The 23070-nt window shown below is 42.0% G+C and overlaps 1 protein-coding gene across 4 annotated transcripts; it reads right to left on the bottom strand.

Annotated features, from left to right (window-relative positions):
• Window positions 1–950: 950 nt before the first annotated feature.
• Mfsd8 (major facilitator superfamily domain containing 8) lies at window positions 951–22949 on the bottom strand. 4 transcript variants are annotated; one of them, XM_042684814.1, is made up of 13 exons: window positions 22784–22949; window positions 20397–20488; window positions 18460–18503; window positions 15997–16237; window positions 14477–14590; window positions 13596–13740; window positions 11915–11970; window positions 10485–10593; window positions 6623–6757; window positions 2973–3076; window positions 2632–2879; window positions 1473–1686; window positions 951–1219 (listed from the first exon to the last, which is right to left on the bottom strand). In XM_042684814.1, the coding sequence occupies exons 1-12, from the start codon at window positions 22846–22848 to the stop codon at window positions 1480–1482; spliced, it is 1560 nt and encodes a 519-aa protein (XP_042540748.1). In that variant the 5' UTR covers window positions 22849–22949; the 3' UTR covers window positions 951–1219; window positions 1473–1479. The 4 variants fall into 4 exon arrangements, with proteins under 4 accessions (XP_042540748.1, XP_042540750.1, XP_042540747.1 ...); XM_042684816.1 differs by lacking the exon at window positions 951–1219 and having other exon boundaries at window positions 1401–1686; window positions 15997–16086; window positions 18399–18503; XM_042684813.1 differs by lacking the exon at window positions 951–1219 and having other exon boundaries at window positions 1401–1686.
• Between the last annotated feature and the right edge of the window lie 121 nt (window positions 22950–23070).

Below are 23070 nucleotides of genomic sequence, written 5' to 3'. Positions count from 1 at the left end.
GTCATGGACAAAATGGGCAATAGTTTTGGCATTTTTGGGTGTGTAAATAATGTACATTTGTTTTAATTAACATAAATATATATTTTGTATTTATTTTTGTAGCACCAGTGTCTGATGAAACATGTTTGCAATGTACTTTGTAAAAAATGATAAATATGTTTTTTTATCTTTTGATTTAATAAATATTTTGAAGTACTAAAAATCGCTTTTAAATTACATTAATTTAAAATTTTAGTCTTGTTAATTAAATATTAAGTATTCTGAAAGTGATGTTACTTAAATACAACAGCCTAATATTTCTGATGCTGTGTATACCAGAAGGTTTTGGAACTATTTCTATTAAGTAGGCAAGTATACAATCACCATTCCTGAGCAATTTTTTGGGAAGGGTTTTGCCTAAGCAAATAAGTTGCATATTTAATTTTTTTAAAGCCTAATAGAAAAATGGAGAAGGTAGTGGATAGTTTGAAAGGAAGAAATCCATATGATGAAAAATACAGAAACAGTACAATCTCATTAATGGTGAGGAAATGCAAACTTAAACCAAGAGAATCATTACTGTTATCAGAGTTGGTAAAATGAAAACCAAAACCCTAATGTGTCAGGCAGGGCACAGTAGATTATGCCTGTCACCCTCCCTACTCTGTAGGCTGAGATCAGGAAAACTGCTCTGAGGCCAGCCCAAATGAGCTTGAGAGATGCCCCATTTCAATCACTTAAACATCTCAGCATGGTACAGTAAGGGAGGAAAAATAGAATCCCTGTCTAGGTCAGCCCGGGGGTAATGCAAGCCTCTATTTGAAAAATACCAGAAGCAAAAGAGGATCAAAGCATGGCTTAAGTAGTAGAGCGCCTGCGCACAAGACCCTGAATTTAACCTTCTTACTTTATTTGTGCTAGTCCAGGAGCTTGAACTCAGGCTCTAAGTAATGCTTTTTTTTTTTTTTTTTTTTTGCTTAGGGCTAGTGCTTGACTTACTTGAGCCACAGTTCCACTTCTAACTTTGCTGGTTAACTGGAGATGAAGAGTTCACATGCCAGGCTTGTCTTCAGATTGTGGCCCTCCTATCTCAGCCTCATGGGTAGGGTTACAGGCACCAGCCATAGGCTTCTGCTGCTTTACATATTGTATTTCAAAATGCAATATCTGCAGACTGGCACAGAGTTTGTCTAGCAGACTTACAACTAGGAAAGGCCACACAGCAAGTGCTTTTCCCTATCTTGGCTTACTTTTTTTTTTTTTTTTGTCAGTCATGAAGCTTGAACTCTGGGCCTGGGCACTGTCCCTGGAGCTCTTCAGCTCAAAGCTAGCACTCTACCACTTGAGCCACAGTGCCACTTCTGGTTTTCTGGTGGTTAATTGGAGATAAGAGTCTCACAGACTTTGCTGCCTGGGCTGGCTTTGAACTGCAATCCTCAGATCTCAGCCTCCTGAGTAGCTAGGGTTATAGGTGTGAGCCACTGGCACCCAACTCTTGGCTTACTCTTGAATCCCCCCATGCCTCACAGAAAAGGCAACAAGTCTTTTGTATACCACTCCCAGGAGGGTGATGGTGAGTACCACTATTCCGCACACAAGGCTGAATGCCCATCTTGGTCCCAAGTAAGTATACACGTGGCTGATGAACACAGGCCCAAGAATCCTTGCTCCGCTTCCAGAAGCTGTTAGCCAGCCCATGTATACACCCTGGTTATCCGGTGGGGTTGGGGAGAAGGGACAGAAAAGTATTAGAGTTTAGTTAGTTTAATGCTGCTAGTATCAAACTGGCTAACATAATCACTTTTTCTACTATTTAAGACAAAATGCCTCTCAATAAAAAATGTATTTCAAAGCCAGGTGTCTGCAGTCCTAGCACTCAAGAGTCTGAGGCAGGAGGATGATGAGTTCCAGGCCAACCTGGATTACATAGCAAGACCCTCAAACACTTCAGTGAGTACATAAGCCTACATCACAGTCAAAGAAAAATAATTCAAGGACAGAGCTGGGAAGGTGGCTCAGTGAGAGCATGCTTGCCTAGCATGCATGAAGCCCTGGGTTCCATTCCTCAGACCACATAAACTGAAAAAAGCAGAAGTGGTGCTGTGGCTCAAGTGGGAGAGCGCTAGCCTTGAGCAAAAGAAGCTCAGGGACAGTTCTCAGCCCAGAGTTCAAGCCTCAGAACAAAATTCAGTGAAAATGACTTTAAGCTCAGGATCACTGAGTTCAACACACATTTAAGTTGTATCCAGTATGCATTATCATGCAATCACTGCAAAAATTATTTTTCCTGTATTCCTGGCACCAGGGAGGTTGATGAAGGGGAGAGGTGGAGGTCAGCGAGACTCCACAGCAAGTTCCTAGCTAGCCTGAACGACAGAAGCTTGTCTCAAAAACAAGGTTGGTTTTCCGCTTTAAAATGCTAAACATGATTAAAAAATCCCTCTGCCTGGGGATTGGAGGCTTGGCTCAGGTTGTAGATTACCGGCCAATGAGCACGAGCAAAAGCATCGGATAACCCAGAATTTGAGTTCTGGTCTCAGACCAAAAAAAAATCCTCTGTCTGTGTAAAAAAAAAAATAGAGGATGGTAGCAAGAAATGTAAGTTCTACAAGTCTATTTCACATAACTTCTCAACTTTCAGGAAAAGGGTACCTGAGGTCTGGGTCCTATGATTTTCGAATACAGTGTGTACGACATGACATTGCAGGCTGGGTAGCCTATGCCCAGCAGCCCAGCTGAGGTGAGGAGCTGGGCCAGATGGATCACCGGGGTATACAGGCACCAGGCTTGCTCAACGGGGCAGCCAGTTGGTGGTTCATTCTCACGTTCGCTGGCAGATTTCCAAAGACCAATAATAGTTTCCCCAAAGGTAGTATTAGGAACTGAATTATTATGTAAATCTGTAAAAACAAAACGGTACAGTGAACAACTTGTTAGTTTACATGATGAACAAGACTAAATAACGGGTTAATGTCAGAAATGTATGGCTGTACCTTCCCATTGTATTTTAGGCAATTGACTTCCCCAAGGTAACAGGATAAGGAAGCCTGCCAGTACAACTGTGAGTCCTCCCAGTAGAACAGCACGCTCTCCGATCCTGTTCAAGAACAGAAACCGATCTTTAAATGAAATAATATAACAGCTCTATTACTTTTGTAGCTTAAAAAATAACTTGTTTGATACATATACATAATCACAAGTGCTTTATAATATTTATTATAAAGGTGATATACAGAGGGGTTGCAGTTACAAAAGTCAGGTAAAGAGTACATTTCTTTTTGGACAATGTCACCTTTTTCCTCCCTATTTCCCAGTGAATGTTAAATATAATTCCGTACTAAAAGCAACCAAAGCCACTTGTGATGGTGCATACCTATAATCCCAACATCTGGGTAGGGGGAGGCAGGAGGATCAGAGTTCAAGGCTGGCCTGAGCAACATAACTGACACTGTCTCAAAATAAATAATAAAAACAAAAAGCCCAAAGGCTATGGGCATAGCTTAGTAGTATGCAATGTAGCATGCACAGGCCCTGAGTTCAATTACACACCTGTAATTCCAGTGTATTTAGGAGACAGACAGGAGGATTGAGAGTTTTAAGGCCAGCCTGGCTACACAGGATTTTGAGGCCAGCCTGGGCTACACAGACAGTGCTAAACAACGACAACAAAACCTGAGTCTCTCTGAAAAATCACTAATTGATTTATTTATTGGTTGGTTGGTCATGGAGCTTGAACTCGGGGTCTGGGTGCTGTCCCTAAGTTCTTCAGCTCAAGGCAAGTGCTCTACCACTTGAGCCATAGCACTTCTGGTTAATTGGCGATAAGAGTATCACAGACTTTCCTGCCCAGGCTGGCTTTGAACCGAGATCCTCAGATCTCAGCCTCCTGAGTAGCTAGAATTAAGGCATGAGCCACCAGTGCCCAACTTAGTTAATTTCTTTTTATATCAAGAAACAAAATATATATCTTAGGTCATGACTGTTAGCTAAGAAAAAAAAGGGGCTAAGCTGATTTTTAAAAACTGGTCAAGTGTGACAATGTTAAAGCAAAAAAAACCAGGCGCCAGTGGCCCATGCCTGTAATCCTAGCTACTCAGGAGGCTGAGATCTGAGAAACGCAGTTCAAAGCCAGCCTGGACAGGAAAGTCTGTGAGACTCTTACCTCCAATTAACCACCAGAAAACCGGAAGTGGTGTTGTAGCTCAACTGGTAGAGCACTTGCCTTGAGCTGAAGAGCACAGGGATACCAGGCCCAGAGTTAAAGACCCATGGCCAAAAAAAAAAAAATGTGAACACCAGAAAAAGAACTATGGGAGGCAGGGCAAATATATAGGATGAACCCTGGCTACACACTGAGTTCCAGGTTACCCTGGGCTACAAATGACAGTCCCTCAACCCGCCCCCCCCCCCCCAAAAAAAAAGGACCAGTACAATGTCTCACACCAGTAATCCTAGCTACTTAGGAGGCAGAGGGGATTCACGTCCAGCCCAAGCAAAAAGTTCATAACCAATAGCTAGGATGATGGTAAACATCAACTGTCCCTCAGCCATAGTGGGAAGTGAAAATAGGATCATGATCCAGACCGGCTGAGCAAAAAACAAAATACTATCTCAAAAACAGCCAGAGCAAAAGGACCGGAGCCATGGCTAACGTATTACAGTGCCTACTTAGCAATTGAGAATCTAAGTCAAACTCATGGTGCCTCTCCTAAAAAGGTAAGGATGTAGCAGTGGTAGTATGTTTGCCTAGTGAATATGAGACCGTGGGTTCCATTGCCAGTAACAAAAATGAAGACATGAGACTGAACTGAAATATATACTAGTTTTATAATCTAGGAGTTGACATTCTCTTACAGTTAGTGCTTGGGAATGAACCCAGGGCCCTGCTCTTGCTAGACAAGTTCTCTACTACTTGAGCCATATACCCCCAAGTCCTACTTGAAGCAGTTCTCTGCTTCACAGTTACCTTCCTCAGAATTTAACTTTGTCATGATGATGATAAAGTGTTTATAAATTGAAAACTTTAAAGTTCTAGAGTAAGTACAGTAATTTTATGAGTTTATCTTGAGAGACAGCGTCTTCATAGCTTAGGCTGGTCAGGAACTCATGACCATCCTTGTCTCTTACCTCTGGAGTAATTCAGTAATCTTTTGTATTGCCTTTTTTGTTGTTGTTGCTCACAGGACTTGAATTCAGGGTCTGAGTGCTGTCCTGAGCTTTGTACTCAAGGTTCAAACTCTAACACTTCTAGCCACAAAGCCATTTCCAGTTTAGCTGGAGGTAAGAGCCTCACGGACTTTCCTACCTGGGCTGGCTTCTTTTTTTTTTTTTTTTTTGGTTGGTCATGGGGCTTGAACTCTGGGCTTGGGCCTGTCACTGTGCTCTTTAGCTCAAGGCGAGCACTCTACCACTTCAGCCACAGCATCACTTCCGGTTTTCTAGTGGTTTATTGGAGATAAGGGTCTCATGGAGTTTCCTGCCCAGGCTGGCTTTGAACCACGATCCTCAAATCTCAGCCTCCTGAGTAGCTAGGATGACAGGCGTGAGCCACTGGCGTCCAGTCATTGTTTTGCTTTTTTGACACAGGACCCCATTAACCCAGGAGGGCAGGCCTACTGCTCCCAAGTAGCTGGGGTACAAGTGTCTATTATAATTTCAGTTTGGTAATCTTAACCAGAATCTTCAAATTTAGCACAGTGGTTGCAAAGCATATATTACCATATACAAGGACATTATTTTGTAAAATAAACTTTTAGAAATGCTTTTCAAGAACCATAAGGGGCTAGGAATGTGGCTTAGTGGTAGAGTGCTTGCCTATGAAGCCCTGGGTTCCATTCCTCAGTACCATATAAACAGAAAGAGCCCGGGAGTGGTACTGTGGCTCAAGTAGTGGAGTGCTAACCTTGAGCAAAAGAAGCTCAGGGACTGGCCAAAAAAAAAAAAAAGAGAAAAACATAAAATATAAAAGGTATGTTAGGAGACAAGTATTCCCTATTTAAGATACTTTGCTTTATCAAAGACATGCTACGGAATATATGAATGGCATGTAATCTCAATAAATACACATCCCTCTGCAAACTTCCCCCTTTTTTTTTTTTTGTAATTGAACTTGATGGGTAGGTACTGTCCCTGAGCTGTTGTGCTCGATTAGTGCTCTACCACTTTGAGCCAAGCTCCACTCTGTTTTTCTAGGGTTAACTGGAGATGAGAGCCTCATGGACTTTCCTGCCTAGGCTGGCTTCAAACCTCAATCCTCAAAACTCAGTCTCCTGAGCAGCTAGGATGACAGCAATGTTTATAAACTTTCAAGGACTGAAACATACATAAAGGAAAAGCTTTAAATTATTTTTAATACATTTACAATGTTAGCTTTATTTCATATTTTTTTAAATATAGATTTGATCTGGGGGCCAGGGACTCACATGCACAAACATCCATGAGACTCTTCTCTAATTAATCACACACACACAAAAGCCAGAAGTGGAGCTGTGGCTCAAGTGGAAGAGCATTAACCTTGAGCACAAAAAGAAGCTCAGGGACAGTGCCCAAGCCCCAGGACTGTCACGTGCACATGCACGTGCACACACACACACCCCAAAATAAACTATAGATCTGAAACAAATCCAAAAGCATTTTAACTTACGTTTTTGAAAGTAATTTAACTCCCATGAAAATAACAACTGCTTCAACTCCAAGAACAGCAAGTATTATTCCACCATACAGCACAGCCTGCTCCTGGGTCCAGCCGTACATATCCATGGTCAAAGGAGTCAGTATCCTAAGAAAAACAAAAAACAAATTATTGTCTTATTAAATTCTGTGACTTAAAATTGAGTATAAAGATGAATAATGCCTACCCATTTGAGGATTTACATCTAACAATGACACCGGCCTACAACTAGACCTTTTTGAACTCTGCTTGGGCAGTCTCTGAGGTCCCTTATGCCCAAGGCAAAAGTAAATTTTAAAAGCTACCATCTTTTCAAATCAGAATGGTTTCGGTATTTCTGAGAGCCCCTCTGTGGTAGGCTTTGTTCTCCCTGTTAAGGAAGTGAGCGTGTTTCTAGCTGCTCAGCACGGCTTCTCTTAGCTAGCAGATTGTTTTCACCAAAATTCCCATGTACTAGGGGAAAAGGTTGAAAGGGTGATGTCAAGATGTGTTGTGCTTATAAATGGTAACCCCTTTGTACGACTATTCAAAAGTAATATAAATAAACATGCTGCTAAACTTTTCTAAAGTAAATACACTGTTAAAAAACTCATCTCTTTTCATTGCAATAATACATTAATGTTAATAGAATCTATTGAATTTTTTGTCTCTTATCCCTTTCTTTGAATGTGTATATTTTTCTCTCTCACTCTTCCTTTATATGATTGTCTCCTTCCTTGACAGAGGTTTTTTCCCTCTATTCTGCCATCTTCTGTTAAACAGCTAAAAAAAAATCATTTTTATTTTCTGGTGCCCATCCTGGGGCTTGAACTCAGGGCCTAGATGCTGTCCCTGAGCTTTTTTTATGGAAGGCTAGCACCCTACCACTTGAGCCACAACTCTACTTCCAGCTTTCTAATAGCAAGGATTACACCAGTACCTAGCCCAAAAATGGAAACTTTATTCAAAATATTCTTTTTTTTTTTTCTGGGTCCGGTTGTGGGGCCTGAACTCTGGGCCTGGGCTCTTCAGCTCAAGGAAAGCACTCTACCATTTGAGCCACAGTGCCACTTCCGGCTTTTTTTTTTTCAGCTTACGTGGTGCTGAGGAATCGAACCCAGGGCTTCATGCATGCAAAGCAAGCACTCTACCACTGAGCCACCTTCCCAGCCCTATTTAAGATATTCTTTAAAAAGCAAAAGCCAGATGCAAAGGCTCATGCCTGTACTTCTGGCTACTCAGGAGGCTGAGATCTGAAGATCACAGTTCAGAGCCAGCCTGGGCAGAAAAGTCCCTGTGAGACCACTCAAAAACTGGAAGTGGCACTGTGGCTAGCAATACTGCAGAGTACCTTTTAAAAAACTAGATATTTATTTCCATCCACTATTTTCAACTCTTTACTGGTCCATCCATGCTAGTATAATAAACCAAGGTGAATGGGAACTGTGAGGTAGTTTTGGAAAGAAAAAGGTAAGTCTTCTATTTGTGAAAAGAAAATACCTTGGAGGCTAGGAATGTGGCTTTGTGGTGGAGGGCTTGCCTAGCGTAAATGAAGCCCTGGGTTGGTTACCACATACACAGAAGAAGCTGGAAATGGCACTGTGGTACAAGTGGTAACTTTAGCCTTGAGCAAAAGCAGCTCAGGGACATTGGCCAGGCCCTGAAGTCAAGCCCTAGGACTAGCAAAATAAAAAAAAATTCCTTGGATTGGAGGCATAGCTCAGTTGGTAGAGTGCCACCCAATGAGCAAAGCATCAGGTTCTGAGTTGGAGTGCTAGTCAGGAAACAAAAATAAGAAAAAAAGAAAGCCCAAAGAAACAGATGGGATCTTCTGTGGGAAAAATATTAGTGCTTAGAGTCCTTTTTTTTTGGTCAGTTGTGGGGCTTGACCTTTGGGCCTGGGCTCTGTCCCTGAGATCTTTTGCTCATGGCTAGTGCTCTATCACTTGGAGCCACAGCACCACTTCCAGTTTTCTGGTGGCTAATTAGAGATGAGTCTCATCGACTTTCCTGCCTGGGCTGGATTTAAACCACAATCCTCAGATCTTAGCCTCCAGAGAAGCTAGGCTGGAGATAAAACATTTGCTAGGTATCAGGGGCTCACGCTTTAATTCTGCTCAGGAGGCTGAGATCTGAGGATCATAGTTCAAAGCTAGCATGGGCAAAAAAGACCATGAGAATCTTACCTCCAATTAGCTTACTAAAAAGCCAGAAATGACATTGTGGCTCTAAGTGGTAGAGCACTAGCCTTGAGCAAAAAAGCTCAGAGACAGTGTTTAGGCCCTGAGTTTAAGCCCCATGACCACAAAACAAAACAAAACACTTAAAGATAGCACTAGTGTATGATCTAGAAATTACACTTCTATGTATATGTACAAAAATAATTAAAGAGCTAGGAATGTGGTTTAGTGGCTTAGAGTGCTTGCCTAGCACACATGAAGCTGTGGGTTCCTTAGTACCACATACACAGGAAAAGCCAGAAGAGGCGCTGTGGCTCACTCAAGTGGTAGAGTGCTAGCCTTGAGCAAAATAAGCTCAGGGACAGCTCAGGCCGAGTTCAAGCCCCAGGACTAGGAAAAAAAAAAGAGAATTAAAAGACAAGACTCCAGTGTTAGAACAGCATTCTTGAAAATAGTCAAAAGTGAAAACCACCGAAGTGTTAACAAATAAATGGTCAAATAAAAAAATGGTTTAGGGCTGGGAAGGTGGCTTAGTGGTAGAGTGCTTGCCTAGCATGCATGAGTTCAATTCTTCAGCACCACATAAGCAGAAAAAGCCGGAAGTGGCACTGTGGCTCAAGTGGTAGAGGGCTAACCTTGAGCTGAAGAGCTGGGACAGCGCCCAGGCCCAGAGTTCAGGCCCACAACCGACAAAAAAAAAAAAAAAATGGTTTATACTTACTATGAAATATTACCTGCCCTAGTTAGGAAATTCTGATATATATAATAACAGGATGAAACTTAAAAACATGATAAGTGAAATAAAGCAGACACCAAAGAAAAATCCGGTATGATACAATTTGTATGTGGTACTTGCATAGGCATAGTATATATATAGAAGCAGCAGGCTGGACACAGGTCAGCAGGGCTGTGGGAAAGGCAGAGGTGGGGTGGATCATTATTGAATGGATATGGACCTTCTGTTAGGGAAGATGAAAATGTTCTGGAAATGCATGTGGGTCATAGTTGTACCACACTGTACCTGTATCTAATTCCACTGAATTAGATTGATACTTAAAATGGAAATTTTATGTGTGTGTACTTTAGAACAATAAACCATTACCCCTAAAATAAGGTAAGCTGAAGCACTTAATACTTTAATAATTCTGAAAAATACATCAAGCCATATACATGTATTAGCATAAAAGTGCTACAATATGTTGGTAAGCGAATAAACCAACTTGTCCAAATGATATCATACAGTCTATGTAAGTGTAATAGTCGCAAAACACGTGTTTGAAAAAAATAAACTGAAGATCTGGCAGTGGTTACTTCCACAGAAAGTTATGGATGTGGAAGTGTAATATTTGGGGTTTTTATAATAAGAATGCACTTCTGTATAAATTTAATAGACATTTTAAAAAAGGGCTATGTGATAAAGGTAATGAAGCCTTCACAAGGTTATTAATTTTGTAATACACTTGTTTTTTTCTTTTCAGAATCAGGATTTAAATAGAGCTAAAATTTTCAGATTGAGTCCAATATACATAAGAAATTATGTCACCTAAAGCTAATTACATTATAATACAATTTATGCTTTCAATATAATATCAATAAAAATATGCTTTATATATCTACATAAGTAACAGCAGATTAAAAAACAGGTTAACAATCTGATTTGGGTAAGTAAAACTTACGTTTCAAAAAGGGCAAAAATAAATAGAACCACAAAAAACAGGACATTAGTGGCCACAACTGCAACTTGATCAATATTTCTTTGGAGAATGTGAGGTTCATCTGTACTTGCTATAAGAAAAAAGAAGAAAAAAACATACATCATTTTTCTCATGATGTTAGCATCAAGATAGTATGGAAATTTCTTACAAATTCTGTGAATAAACAATCACTTTTAGGTTTCTTTTTTTAGTGTGTATGCCAATCCTGGGGCTTGAATTTAGGACCTGGGCACTGTCCCTGAACTTTTGTGCTCAAGGCTTGGTCTTCTACTATTTGAGCTACAGCTCCATTTCTGGCTTTTTTTGGTAGTTAACTGGAGATTAAGGGTCTCATGGACTTTCCTGACTAGGCTGGCTGCAAACTATGATCCTCAGATCTCAGCCTCCTGAGTAGTTAGGATTATAAGTATGAGTCAAGGGTGCCTGGCACTTTTAGGTTTCAAAGCAGTTTAAAAGTAATAAGATTTAGGGGCTGGGAAGGTGGCTCAGTGGTAGAGTGCTTGCCTTGAGCTGAAGAGCTGAGGGACAGCGCCCAGGCCCAGAGTTCAGGCCCCACGACCAGACTCCCCCTTTCTCCCCCCCCCAAAAAAAAGTTTGCAAGATTCTATTTCAACTAATTTAAAAAATTATATGGAAATAATATTTATTATTGTAATTAAGGATATTAAGAACTGCTTGAAATAGAAAAGACACACTTGGAGCAAAGTTACTGCACTCCAAAGATCTAAAAGGACAGTTACGGGTGGCTCATGTCATCCTAGCTACTCAGGAAGCTGAGATCTGAGGATCATGGTTCAAAGCCAGCTCGAGCAGGAAAATCCGTGAAACATTTCTTGCTAATAAACCACCAGAAAACTGGAAGTGGTACTGTGGCTCAAGTGGTAGAGTGCTAGCTTTGAGCTAAAGAGTTCAGGGACAGCACCCAGGCCCAGAGTTCAAGCCCCATAACCAAAAAAAAGCAAAGATCTCAAAGTTTCTAGGGTAGTGGATCCCTGAAAATAAGACAGTTAATTTTTTTTTTTGCGTGGGGAGGCAGTACTATGGATTTGAACTCAGGGCCTCCCAAGTTGCTAGGAAGGTGCTCTACACTCCAGCCTCTGTGTTTTTCAAAGAGAGTCTCAAATGCAGGCCCTACTACTTCTACCTTCTGTGTAGCTGGCATTACAAGTGTGAACCACAGGTATGCTTGGCCTAATATTTAGCAATGACTATAATTTTCCAATCATGAACACCAAATAACTGATAAGTGCAAGTTTCTTTTAAAAACCATTTACTTTTCACCCTTGAACATGTTTCCCCATACCCACTGTTTGTCCTCAGATGCCAAATCTAAACAAACATCAGACAGAATAATTACACACATTTCAATAATGTCAACAGGCTAACAGTACCTTCCTCAAAATTAGTATTTTTACACTGTTGTCCTGAGTCATTCACACGATGTTCTCTTAAAAAGAAAAATACAACATATTATAAATGTGTGGAAATCTCTATATGTAACTAATGTAAGTTAATTTTTAAGAAAATATTGTATTTATACCATACTTAATATAAAACAAATGGTTTATTACTAGCATGTTCCCACATTCTAATATAGTTTCTTTAATAGCTTCTGACATTACTACTAGTATGAATTTAACTTATGAACTTAAAAAAATAAAAGAATATATATATTCCCCCCAGAAGTGGGGTTTTAATCCAAGCCTTGTACATGCTAATGCTATCACTTCAGGCATGCCCCAACTCTTTTTATTTCAGGATACTTTTTTAGCTAGGCACCCCAGTTTTTGCTATTGGCTGGCCCCGGCATGTTTTCTTCCTTATGGCCTTTCAATTCGATAAAGCACTCTGAAGTGACACAAACTGGCCAGAAGCCCATGGCTCCTGCCTATAACCTTAGCTATTCAGGAGGCTGAGAACTAGTGATTGCGGTTTGAAAGTCCCAGAAACTCTTATTTCCAATAAACTACTCAGAAGTACACTAGCCTTGAGTACAAGAAGTTCAGGGACATTGCCCAGGCCAGGACAGGAAAAACAAAACAAAAAACACACAAAGTGACAAAACTTTCCTAGTTGTTGAAACTTCTAATATACATAAAAGATACAAGTAACCAGGGTATGTAAGGGAGATACTAAGCCTTTAATCTACTTCAAATGCTGCTTTCATGGGGCTGCGAATGTGGCTTAGTGTTAAAGAGTGTTTGCCTAGCAAGCATGAAGCCTTGGGTTCAATTCCTCAATACTGCATACACAGAAAAAGCTGGACCGAGTGCTGGTGGCTCACGCCTGTAATCCTAGCTACTCAGGAGGCTGAGATCTGAGGATCGCGGTTCAAAGCCAGCCCGGGCAGGAGAGACCGTGAGACTCCTATCTCCAATAAACCACCAGAAAAAACCGGAAGTGGCGCTGTAGCTCAAGTGGTAGAGCATTCACCTTGAGCTGAAGAGCTGAGGGACAGCGCCCAGGCCCAGAGTTCAAGTCCCACGACCGACAAAAAAAAAAAGAAAAAAGAAAAAACTGGAAGTGGAGCTATGACTCAGGTGGTAGAGTAAAAGCCTTGAGCAAAAAAAAAAAAGATGCTCAGGAACAGTGCCCAGGCCCTGAGTTCAAGCCCCAAGACTGGCAAAAAATAAAATAAAAATGTTGCTTTCATCCCATTGTCCTACTCAAAACACACAGTAAATCAAGACCAACGCTTACTCTAGTGGCTCATGTCTGCAATCCTTGCTACTCAAAAGGCTGATATCTAGAATTGCAGTTCAAAGCCAGGCCAAGCAGGAAAGTCTGAGAAACTTTTCTTTTTTGGTTACCAGGCTTGAACTCAGGGCCAGGGCGCTGAGTAGTTAGGATTATGGGACATGAGCCACTAACATCCTGACTTGGGAAACTCTTATCTATAATTAAGCAATCATTAATTTTTAATTAAATGAGATGTGGAGCTGTGGCTAAAGTGGTAGAGCACCAGCCTTGAGCACAATAGCTCAGAAACTTCATGGGGTCATCCTTCAATAATGACATAACTTACTACATTTCACAATCTACCAAAGAAGCTTACTATATCCACCTACTTACCTTAAAATAGTAATAATCAGAATAATATTTAAAATTCCCAGGACGGCGCCAAGTAAAACTGGTGCTGTATACATGTTTATCTGCAGCTTAATCGTATCCCATGTCACACCCTTTTCTCCAATGAGTACAAAACAGGTCTGAAAAACTAATTGAAATATACACAGATGAATATGGGAGGCACAGGCCAAATATATGCAAAAGACATCACAGAACTGGAAATAACACCATTATACATTCTCAACAGAGCCAAGAAAATTGATTCTTGGTTGCAGCAATTTGTTTTCATATACAAAGCACTAATATACATGCAATAGATAAAATATATATGATTGGTGTGTTTATTTCACGGGGAAGCAATGAAGAAAAACTACAAAGACAGGAAACAATGGAAAAAGTTGAGATACTGATATTCATGAATACAAAAGATTATATCTCCTGTAATTTGTATCTTTCAAACGCGTGCGTGTGCGCGCGTGCACACACACACACACACACACACATACATACACACACACACATTCTCATTATTCACAGGTTTTTTTGTTTTTTTTTTTTTTGTCGGTTGTGGGGCTTGAACTCTGGGCCTGGGCGCTGTCCCTCAGCTCTTCAGCTCAAGGCGAGCGCTCTACCACTTGAGCTACAGTGCCACTTCCGGTTTTTCTGGTGGTTTATTGGAGCTAGGAGTCTCATGGTCTCTCCTGCCCGGGCTGGCTTTGAACCGCGATCCTCAGATCTCAGCCTCCTGAGTAGCTAGGATTACAGGCGTGAGCCACCAGCGCCCGGCTCTATTCACAGGTTTTTATACTTGGGTTACATTTAACATTTTAACCTCAAAGATTTTCCTCATTCAAACCTAAGAAATAGTAATTTGAGACACCTACCTGGCCCTAGAATGAAGCCTAGTGCTTGGCATGTACTTGTATTTGCCATGGACCCCGTTCTCTCCTCAAGAGAAGTAGCACCAGCAATATATGATCTGACAACTGCTACATTCCCTATAGAGAAATACAATAATCTACAGTAAAAAAAAAAAATCTTTCAATTTATAAAATTCAATGTAATTTGGTTTTAAGCATGAAAAAAATATTGGCTAACACTACTGTTTCCTCTCTGGGCCTGGGCGCTGTCCTTCAGCTCAAGGTGAGCGCTTTACCACTTTAGTCACGGCGCTACTTCCAGCTTTTTCTGCCTATGTGGTGCTGAGTAATTGAACCCAGGGCCTTATGCATGCAAGGCAAGCACTCTACCACTGAGCCACCTTCCCAGCCTGTTTCCTCTTTATGATCATACAAAAATGTAAGATATCTTTATTGGACAAATTAATGAATATAGTATTTTTACTAAAATAAGAATTTTTTTCAATGACAATATTTTCATTTTTTTTAAAGAATTTTAAAAATTAAAGCTACCAAGCTGTTTTCATCAGAAAACCGTATTTTACTGAGAAAGCAAACAAATGATTGTGACATTTTTTTTTTTTTTTTTGGGTCCAGTCCTGGGGCCTGAACTCTGGGCCAGGGCGCTGTCCCTCAGCTCTTCAGCTCAAAGCTAGCACTCTACCACTTGAGCCACAGCGCCACTTCCGGCTTTTTTCTTTTTGCTTATGTGGTGCTGAGAAATGGAACCCAGGGCCTCAGGCATGCAAGGCAAGCGTTCTACCACTGAGCCACCTTCCCAGCCCCAACAACTTTTTTAATACCCTACCTACACTCCCTACCTACACTGGGGGCTTGGATGCATGCATGCTTGCTTGCTTGGCCAGCACTCTACCATTTAAGCCAACGCTGAATGTCAAACACTGGTGGCTCATGCCTGTCATCCCAGTTACTCAGAAGGCTGAGATCTCAGGATTGAGGTTCAAAGCCAGCCCAGGCGGAAAAGTCCATGAAACTACAATTAACCATCCAAAAAAGCCAGAAGTTGAGCAGAAGCTCAAGTGGTAGAGCCCCAACTTTGAGCACAAGAAGCTCAGAGGGCCAAGACCCTGAGTTCAAGCCCTAAGACCAACACACATATACACACAAAGAAATAACAATTAACAAACTCTAAAAGTATCTTCAAAAGACTGCTTAAAAGTATCAAAAACTGTCTCTTAACTACAAAAGGCTTATTGTCTAATTTATGAGCAAGAATGAAAAGAACAGAAGACTATAATAAGTAAATGCCAGAAATAGACAAGTTAAAGCTCTACTAAGGGGTAAGATGGCCTGAGATGGCTCCATGTAAGAATTAGAACTTAATATCTTGAAGGATGAAGAACCATGAGAACAAAAGAGAGACCAACAGGGAACAGAGACATTATGATCAAAGAAAAACTGAGAAGGAAAAAAGAGGAGAGGGCCATAAAAGTTAGGATGAATGTGAACTGAACACAACAAGTATGCACATGCAAATACGTTACCTGCTCCGAAACCCATCAGTGCCCGAGCCATCAACATGTAGTATTTATTGTGGGCAGCTGGGACATGGACATATGCATACAGGCAATTGGCTGCCACCGAAATAAAGATGGAAACAATAAGAGGTTCTTTTCTTGGCCTATAATTAGACCATAAACCAAGTAAAGGTGAAGCTACCATTTGGCCAAGACTAAATGAAGCAATAACCCAGCCCAAAAAACTTGCATCAGCTGTCTGATCAATCTGCAGAGAAAAGTACAATGTTTTAGGAACTGTTATTCAAGAAAGGATTTTGCCTTTTGACAATTATAAAACAACTGTAAACATTTATATGTACATTTCTATGTGGACATAAGCTTTCAAATCAGACAACTGATTGCTACATCATGGAGAAAAACTATAATTAGCTAGGTAAGAAACTATCAAACTGTACTGTTTGCATTCCTATCAGCAAATCTTTCTAGTACTTTTGTTGAAACAATCTAATTATACTAACTACTAGGGTAAGTTAAGTAAACTCTAAACACACTGTTACAACATTCCATGGTAATTATTAATGATTACAAAGACATGGAAATAAAGTTGTCTCGTTATCCATAGGGTACAAAAGTTGTAGGACTCCTGAAGATATCAAAATTAGCAGATCTATAAGTCCCTTATATGAAATGTATTTGTATATAATCTATGTACACCCCGTACACGTTCTCAGCCCTTTATTATAATGCCTAATACAACACAAAGGCTATGCAAGTAGATGGAGTAACGACAAGGAAAAATCAGTCTATGTACAATTTGTACAGAAGATTTTTTTTCCTTTTGCAAATATTTTCAATCTGTAGATGAATCACAAATGTAGAATCAGAGGATAAAGGTGGCCAATTATATACAGAAACCCCCAAACTGAGGTGAAGGTCAGTCAGAAAAAGCTTTTAAGAGGAGGTGACACTAGAGCAAAGGCTTCAAGAATAAATAAAAGGTAGCCTTGAGCACAAAAGCTCAGGGACAGTGCCCAGGACCTAAGTTCAAGCCCCAGGAACCACACCCCCACCTCAAAAAGAAAAAAAAAAAAACAGAATTAGAGTTACGAGAAAAGCCAGAAGATCAATGTCATTAAAGCACTGAAGTTAAAAGATGGAAAGAACTACAATGTTAAACACTATGTGTATGCCACCTAAAGTAAGGGCTAAAAACTATATTAAACGTAAACAGGCTGTTTTTGTCATTATCCTCTAAAACACAATTTGGTTAATATTTATCTATTAACATTGTACTAGGTATTACATGTGAAGCACATGAAAGATGTAAGTAGACCACATGCAGACACTGCATCATTTTATACAAAGGACCTGGGCATACGCAGATTTTGGTACCCTTTGTGGGTCCTAAAAACCAATCTGCTAGAATAGCAAGAGGCAAATATATATTACTCTTTTTTAACAATTTTTTTTTTTTTTTTGTCTGTCATGGAGCTTGAATTCAGAGCCTGGGTACTGTCCCTAAGCATTTTTACTCAAGGTTAGTGCCACTTTAAGCCACAGCTCCACTTCCAGTTTTCTGGCAGTTAAGTGGAGATAGAGTCTCACAGACTTTTCTGTCTGGGCTGGCTTTGGAACATGATCCTCAGATCTCAGCCTCCTGAGTAGCCAGGATAACAGATATGAGCCTCAGGCACCTGGCTTTCACAATCTTCTCTGAGAACCCAAATTAATTATATGGGAAAAACATGAAATGATTCTGCATAAATATCACCTGTGCATTTTGGGAGTTTGGACTATTTCTAGTTTAGTTTCCTTTTTATCAGGAATTGGTAATAATGGGATGTAAAAGTGACCTATAAATAGATGATCAGATATCTTCTTTTGCCTGTTTCAGATATAATCATATTTTCCTGCATAACACACTTTTTTCTTAAATAATTTTTTTTTTTTGGGTCTGGTCGTGGGGCCTGAACTCTGGGCCTGGGCACTGTCCCTCAGCTCTTCAGCTCAAGGCTATCACTCTACTACTTGAGCCACAGTGCCACTTCCGGCTTTTTGCTTATGTGGTGCTGAGGAATCGAACCCGGGGCCTCGAGCATGCAAGGCAAGTGCTCTACCACTGAGCCACCTTCCCAGCCCTCTTAAATAATTTTTTATTCAGATTGATTACATAAATTTCACAAATTTCACAGTATTGTGGGATAGTGATACTTAAAAAGTCACAAACACAATTTAACCTTCACAAGGCAAATTATCATTATCATGGTCTATAAAGTTTGTGAATTCTATGAGCAACAAACTTTTATATCAATACTATTACTTACACAATAAAGTATATGCTAACCATACTACTTTTTCTTTTGAGAAATTATCTGTTATTCTAGTATAAACTACAGAACATTAACGAAACTCTCTAAGATGCTTACCTATGTAAGAGTTAACTCTACTACAGTCAATTAAGAGAAGAACAGACTGAAATGCACAAACCTTGTGGAGGTATGGCCATATTGACATTATCACAATAGAAAACCCTGTGATAGGGAAAACTTCATTAGTTATGACAATAGAATTGCTACTATAGATACGATTTTTAAAAGTATATTTAAAAATATTCTGAACCTATAAATACACACATACAAATTGCCTAACTTATAAAGAAAATGATTTTAGTTAATAGAAGAAAATACCAAATACAAAACAGCAGAAAAGGTCAGATAAATTGATGGTAGGTGAAATGAACCCCAAGATAAGTATTCAAATGTTTTTGCTTTCATGCAATTGTTTCTAACATATTTATAAGATGATTTCTTTGTTGCTTTGTATGTCCCTCCCCCACGGTATAACCCCTGCTTTCACTGTATTTGATTTTGGTATAATTTGTGGAGGGGAAGGGCAAAAACAAATCGTTTAAATAGGGATACAGGTGGACCCATGAGATGTACACGTCCTTATGTTGAAAAACGAACTTTACAACTTTGGCGAGGGGTGAGGGGGGGGGGATGGGAAGGGGAAACAAAGGAGGAGGCAACAATGCTTGATAAGAAATGTACTCATTATCTTGCCCATGTAATTGTAACCCCTCTGTATGGTATTTTCACAATTAAAAAAAAAAAAAAAACTCTATAAAGACTGATATACTAAGCCAGGCCCTGGTGGCTCATGACTATTATAATCCTAGCTACTTAGAAGGCTGGGATCTGAGGATCATGGTTCAAAGCCAGCCTGGGCAGGAAAGTCTGTGAGACTCTTATATCCAATTAACCACCAGAAAACCAGAAATGGCACTGTGGCTCAAAGTAGTAGAACCCTACCCTTGAGCATAAAGAACTCTGGGATAGCATCTAGGAACTGAGTTCAAGCCCCATGACCAATAAAAAAATAAAAATTAAAAAATTAAAAGCCAGTGTAGAGGCTCATACTTTTATCCTAGTTACTTAGAAGGCCAAGACTGGGATGACTGAAGTTCAAGGACAGTCCAGGCAAAATGTTCTCAAGATCCCATGTGAACAGTAAAAAACTGAAAATGGTGCTCTATGACTCCTTCCAGCTTCATGGGAAGCATACATAGCAGCATTGTAATCCTGGCCAGCCCAAACAAAATGTGAATCCCCACTTGAAAAATAGCAAAAAGGACTAGAGGCATGGCTCCTGCGGTACAGTGCCTAGCAATGACCAGGCACTGTAGCCTCCTCTAAGTCTGGAGTTCAAACTCAAATACTGCCCAAACAAAAACAGGACAGAAGCCACAGTCTAGATCTGACAGCAGACAGAAGCCAAGCCGCTGCTCCCAGGAGAAGTGACAGGAAGCTAGATGGTATCACTTCATAGGACAGTAACTCTCAGATCAGATCAGTTGGTTATTAACAAGTTACCAGAAAAGGTAGCAAACACACATCACACTGGCTCCTTAATAAAAGAAGTTCTTGGGAGAATAACTTAAGGATGTAACCATTTAGGTGGATATTTGTCAGAAGAAACATCTTTTTGAGGAGCAAGCTAGGTCCTATTTCACTGCATTTTACAAAGTAGTTGTGTAGTTGTTTATACTTATTAACAAAAGCAGTGGCCTAATGGATGGATCATGAATACAGTGTACTACTATTTAGCTTTATAAAGGAAATTCTAACACTGGTAAACTTTAAGGACATTATGAGAAATGATATAAGCTAGTCACAAAAAAAGTAAAAGATTTATGATTCCATTTTTGTGGTCAAATTCATAGAAATGGAAAGTAGGATAGTGTTTGCCAGGGTTGGGAAAGGAGGAAGTAAGGAGTTAATTTGATTATAATGTTTCAGTTTTGAGAGATGAAAGGTTTTATAGATTATATAGCAATGTTAATATATTTAGTACTACTGAACTAAGATATTAAATGAGTAAAGAACATTTTATAATTTTTTAAATGTGTAATTTCTAAAACTTACCTACACTGCTGAGAAACATAGTAAGATATAGAACCCTAATAGATCTCCACCGGCTCTTATAGTGTTCTTCAGTTTCTGTAACATCCCATTCTCTAGATACAAAGAAAAAGGTAATACAGGTGAGCATCAACAATTGAAAATCCAAAATACACTTAAATCTGAAACTTTTTCAGTAATGATACTCTAAATGGAAAATTCTACACCTAATCTTACATGACAAGTAGTCAAAACACAAATGTACCCAGGCCAGTGGCTCACACTTGTAATTCCAGCAAGTCAGGAGGCTGAGATCTGAGGATCACAGTTCAAAGACAGCCCAAGCAGGAAAGTCCATGAAACTCTTATCTCCAATTAACCATCAGAAAACTGGAAGTGGCACTGTGGCTCAAGTGGTAGAGCACTAGCCTTGAATTGAAGAACTCAAGCACTGCACCCAGGCCCAGAGTTCGAGGCCCATGACCACCACCACCAAAAAAAAAAAAATATTGTATAGAATTATCTTCATATATTCCAAAATTGGGAAAATCCAAAGTCTGAAACACTTTTGTTTCTAAGCACCTTAAATTTATAAGGTTGAATATACATGTTGAATATAAATGTTTAAAGCATTTTTATATAGTAATTTTTTCTTCTCTAAAATCATTAAAATGAAGCTGGTAGGGCTGGGAAGGTGGCTCAGTGGTAGAGCGCTTGCTTTGCATGCCTGAGGCCCTGGGTTCCATTCCTTAGCACCACATAAGCAAAAAGAAAAAAGCCGGAAGTGGCGCTGTGGCTCAAGTGGTAGAGCGCTAGCCTTGAGCTGAAGAGCTGAGCGACAGCGCCCAGGCCCAGAGTTCAGGCCCCATGACCGGACCCAAAAAAAAAAAAAAAAATGAAGCTGGTAACTCCTGGCTCAGGCTGTAATCCTAGCTACCATGGAGGCTGAGAAATGAAGATCATGGTTCAAAGCCAGCTCAGGCAGGGAAGATTCTTATCTCCAACTAGCCACCAAAAAGCTGACAGTGAAACTGCAGCTCAAGTGGCAGAGAGCTAGCTTTGAGTACAAAAGCTCTGAGACAGTGCCTAGCCTTGAGTTCAAGCCCCAGGACTGGCACGGAATAAACCATACGACAGGCTCATCAATAATACGTTCTTTTCTGCTACACTAGTTCATCTCTGAGTAAGATTTTTTTTAAACGTTTTCACAGATTGCATTTGTGTGTCATTGTATACAATACTTGAAAGACACAAGATGGCTTTATAAAGAAAAGACAATCTGGGAAGGTGGCTCGGAGGTAGAGTGATTGCTCAGCATGCATGAAGCCTGGGCTCCATTCCTCAGTACCAGACACGGAAAAAGCCGGAAGTGGCGCTGTGGAAGAGCACTAGTCTTGAGTGAAAAAAGCTCAGGGACAGTGTCCAGGCCCTGAGTTCAAGCCCCAGGACTGGCAACAAAGAAAAGAAGAACCGTTCGATCCTGTCTGGTCTCACTTTAAGGCACACACACAAAACAAGTACATAACTGGGAGAAAGCCAGGGAGGGATGGGATTGTCCAGAAAGAAGTGCCCTCGTCACCTGACTTCTGTAACCCTAACCCTCCTACACATTACGTTTCTTTTTACTTTGCTGGTCCTGGGACGTGAACTCAGGCCCGGCGCGGCCCCTGAGCTCCTTGGCCGGGCTAGCGCTCTTCCACGTGAGGCACAGCGCCACTAATCGGAGAGAAGCGTCTCCCGGGCTTGCCGGGCTGGTTTTGAACCCTGATCTTCAGACTCGGCGCCCGAGCTGCTAGGGTCACGGGTGCCGGCGCGCCGGCGGCCCCGCGGCTCCGCGCGCGCGTCCGGGCGGATCCCGCCCACGGGGCGGCGCGCGCGTGCGCGTCGGGGCCCGGGCTCGCGCTCCCCGCTCACGGCCCTGGCGGGGCCCCGCGGCTCCGCGCGCGCGTCCGGGCGGATCCCGCCCACGGGGCGGCGCGCGCGTGCGCGTCGGGGCCGGGCTCGCGCTCCCCGCTCACGGCCCTGGCGGGGCCCCGCGGCCCCGCGCGCGCGTCCGGGCGGATCCCGCCCACGGGGCGGCGCGCGCGTGCGCGTCGGGGCCCGGGCTCGCGCTCCCCGCTCACGGCCCTGGCGGGGCCCCGCGGCCGCCGCAGCGCCCGCGCCGGGCGCGGCATGCCCGGGGTCCGTGCAGACTCATGCAAATGCAGACGGTCAGCGCCCCGTCGGCCAGGCTGCTGTGGCCCCGCACGCGGGCGCGGCGCTCCCCGACCGCTCGCGGCCACCGCCGAGCCGGAGGCCCGGGCTGCGCGGCGCTCCCGCGGCCCCCCGCCGGGCGGCGAGCAGCCTGTCTACACCGTGCGGGAGGGCGAGGGGCGCCGGGGGACCGGGCACGGACGCCGGCGCCCGCTCACCTGCTTCCGGCTCTGAGGTGGCCTAAGAGCGGTTCCCGCTCCGCCTCAGTTCCCAGGCCCGCCATAGCTTCGGCCCCCGCGAGGTGGCGCGCGCAACTCTCGCGACACTTGCTTGCAGCTACTTCCGACGGCCTGAAGCTGTCAAAACAGGCGTGCAGCTGCGCGTGCGCAACGAAGCCAGCTACTACCGGAAGTGGGCGGTTCCTGCCGAAAGGGGCGGGACGCTGTGCTCCCGGCGGCGTCCAACCGTTGCGTCCTCAGCCGTCGGCCGAGGCTGCGCGGGAGGG

The sequence above is a fragment of the Dipodomys spectabilis genome, unplaced genomic scaffold (assembly GCF_019054845.1).
Source record: "Dipodomys spectabilis isolate Male_0828 unplaced genomic scaffold, ASM1905484v1 ptg000090l, whole genome shotgun sequence".
NCBI classification, from domain to species: Eukaryota; Metazoa; Chordata; class Mammalia; order Rodentia; family Heteromyidae; genus Dipodomys; species Dipodomys spectabilis.
The sequence above is the reverse complement of the archived record's forward strand: the minus strand, read 5'-3'. Positions and strand labels throughout refer to the sequence as shown.

Bases quoted from the DNA above. Each gene is read 5' to 3' on its own strand.
- Mfsd8 (XM_042684814.1), bottom strand. From the start codon at position 22,848: ATGGCGGGCCTGGGAACTGAGGCGGAGCGGGAACCGCTCTTAGGCCAC. The intron at 14,591-15,996 runs GTAACGTATTTG...ATTTCTCTATAG, and splicing joins ACTGATGGGTTTCGGAGCAG to GGAATGTAGCAGTTGTCAGA. The intron at 3,077-6,622 runs GTAAGTTAAAAT...GTTCTTGAACAG, and splicing joins GTTAAATTACTTTCAAAAAC to GATCGGAGAGCGTGCTGTTC.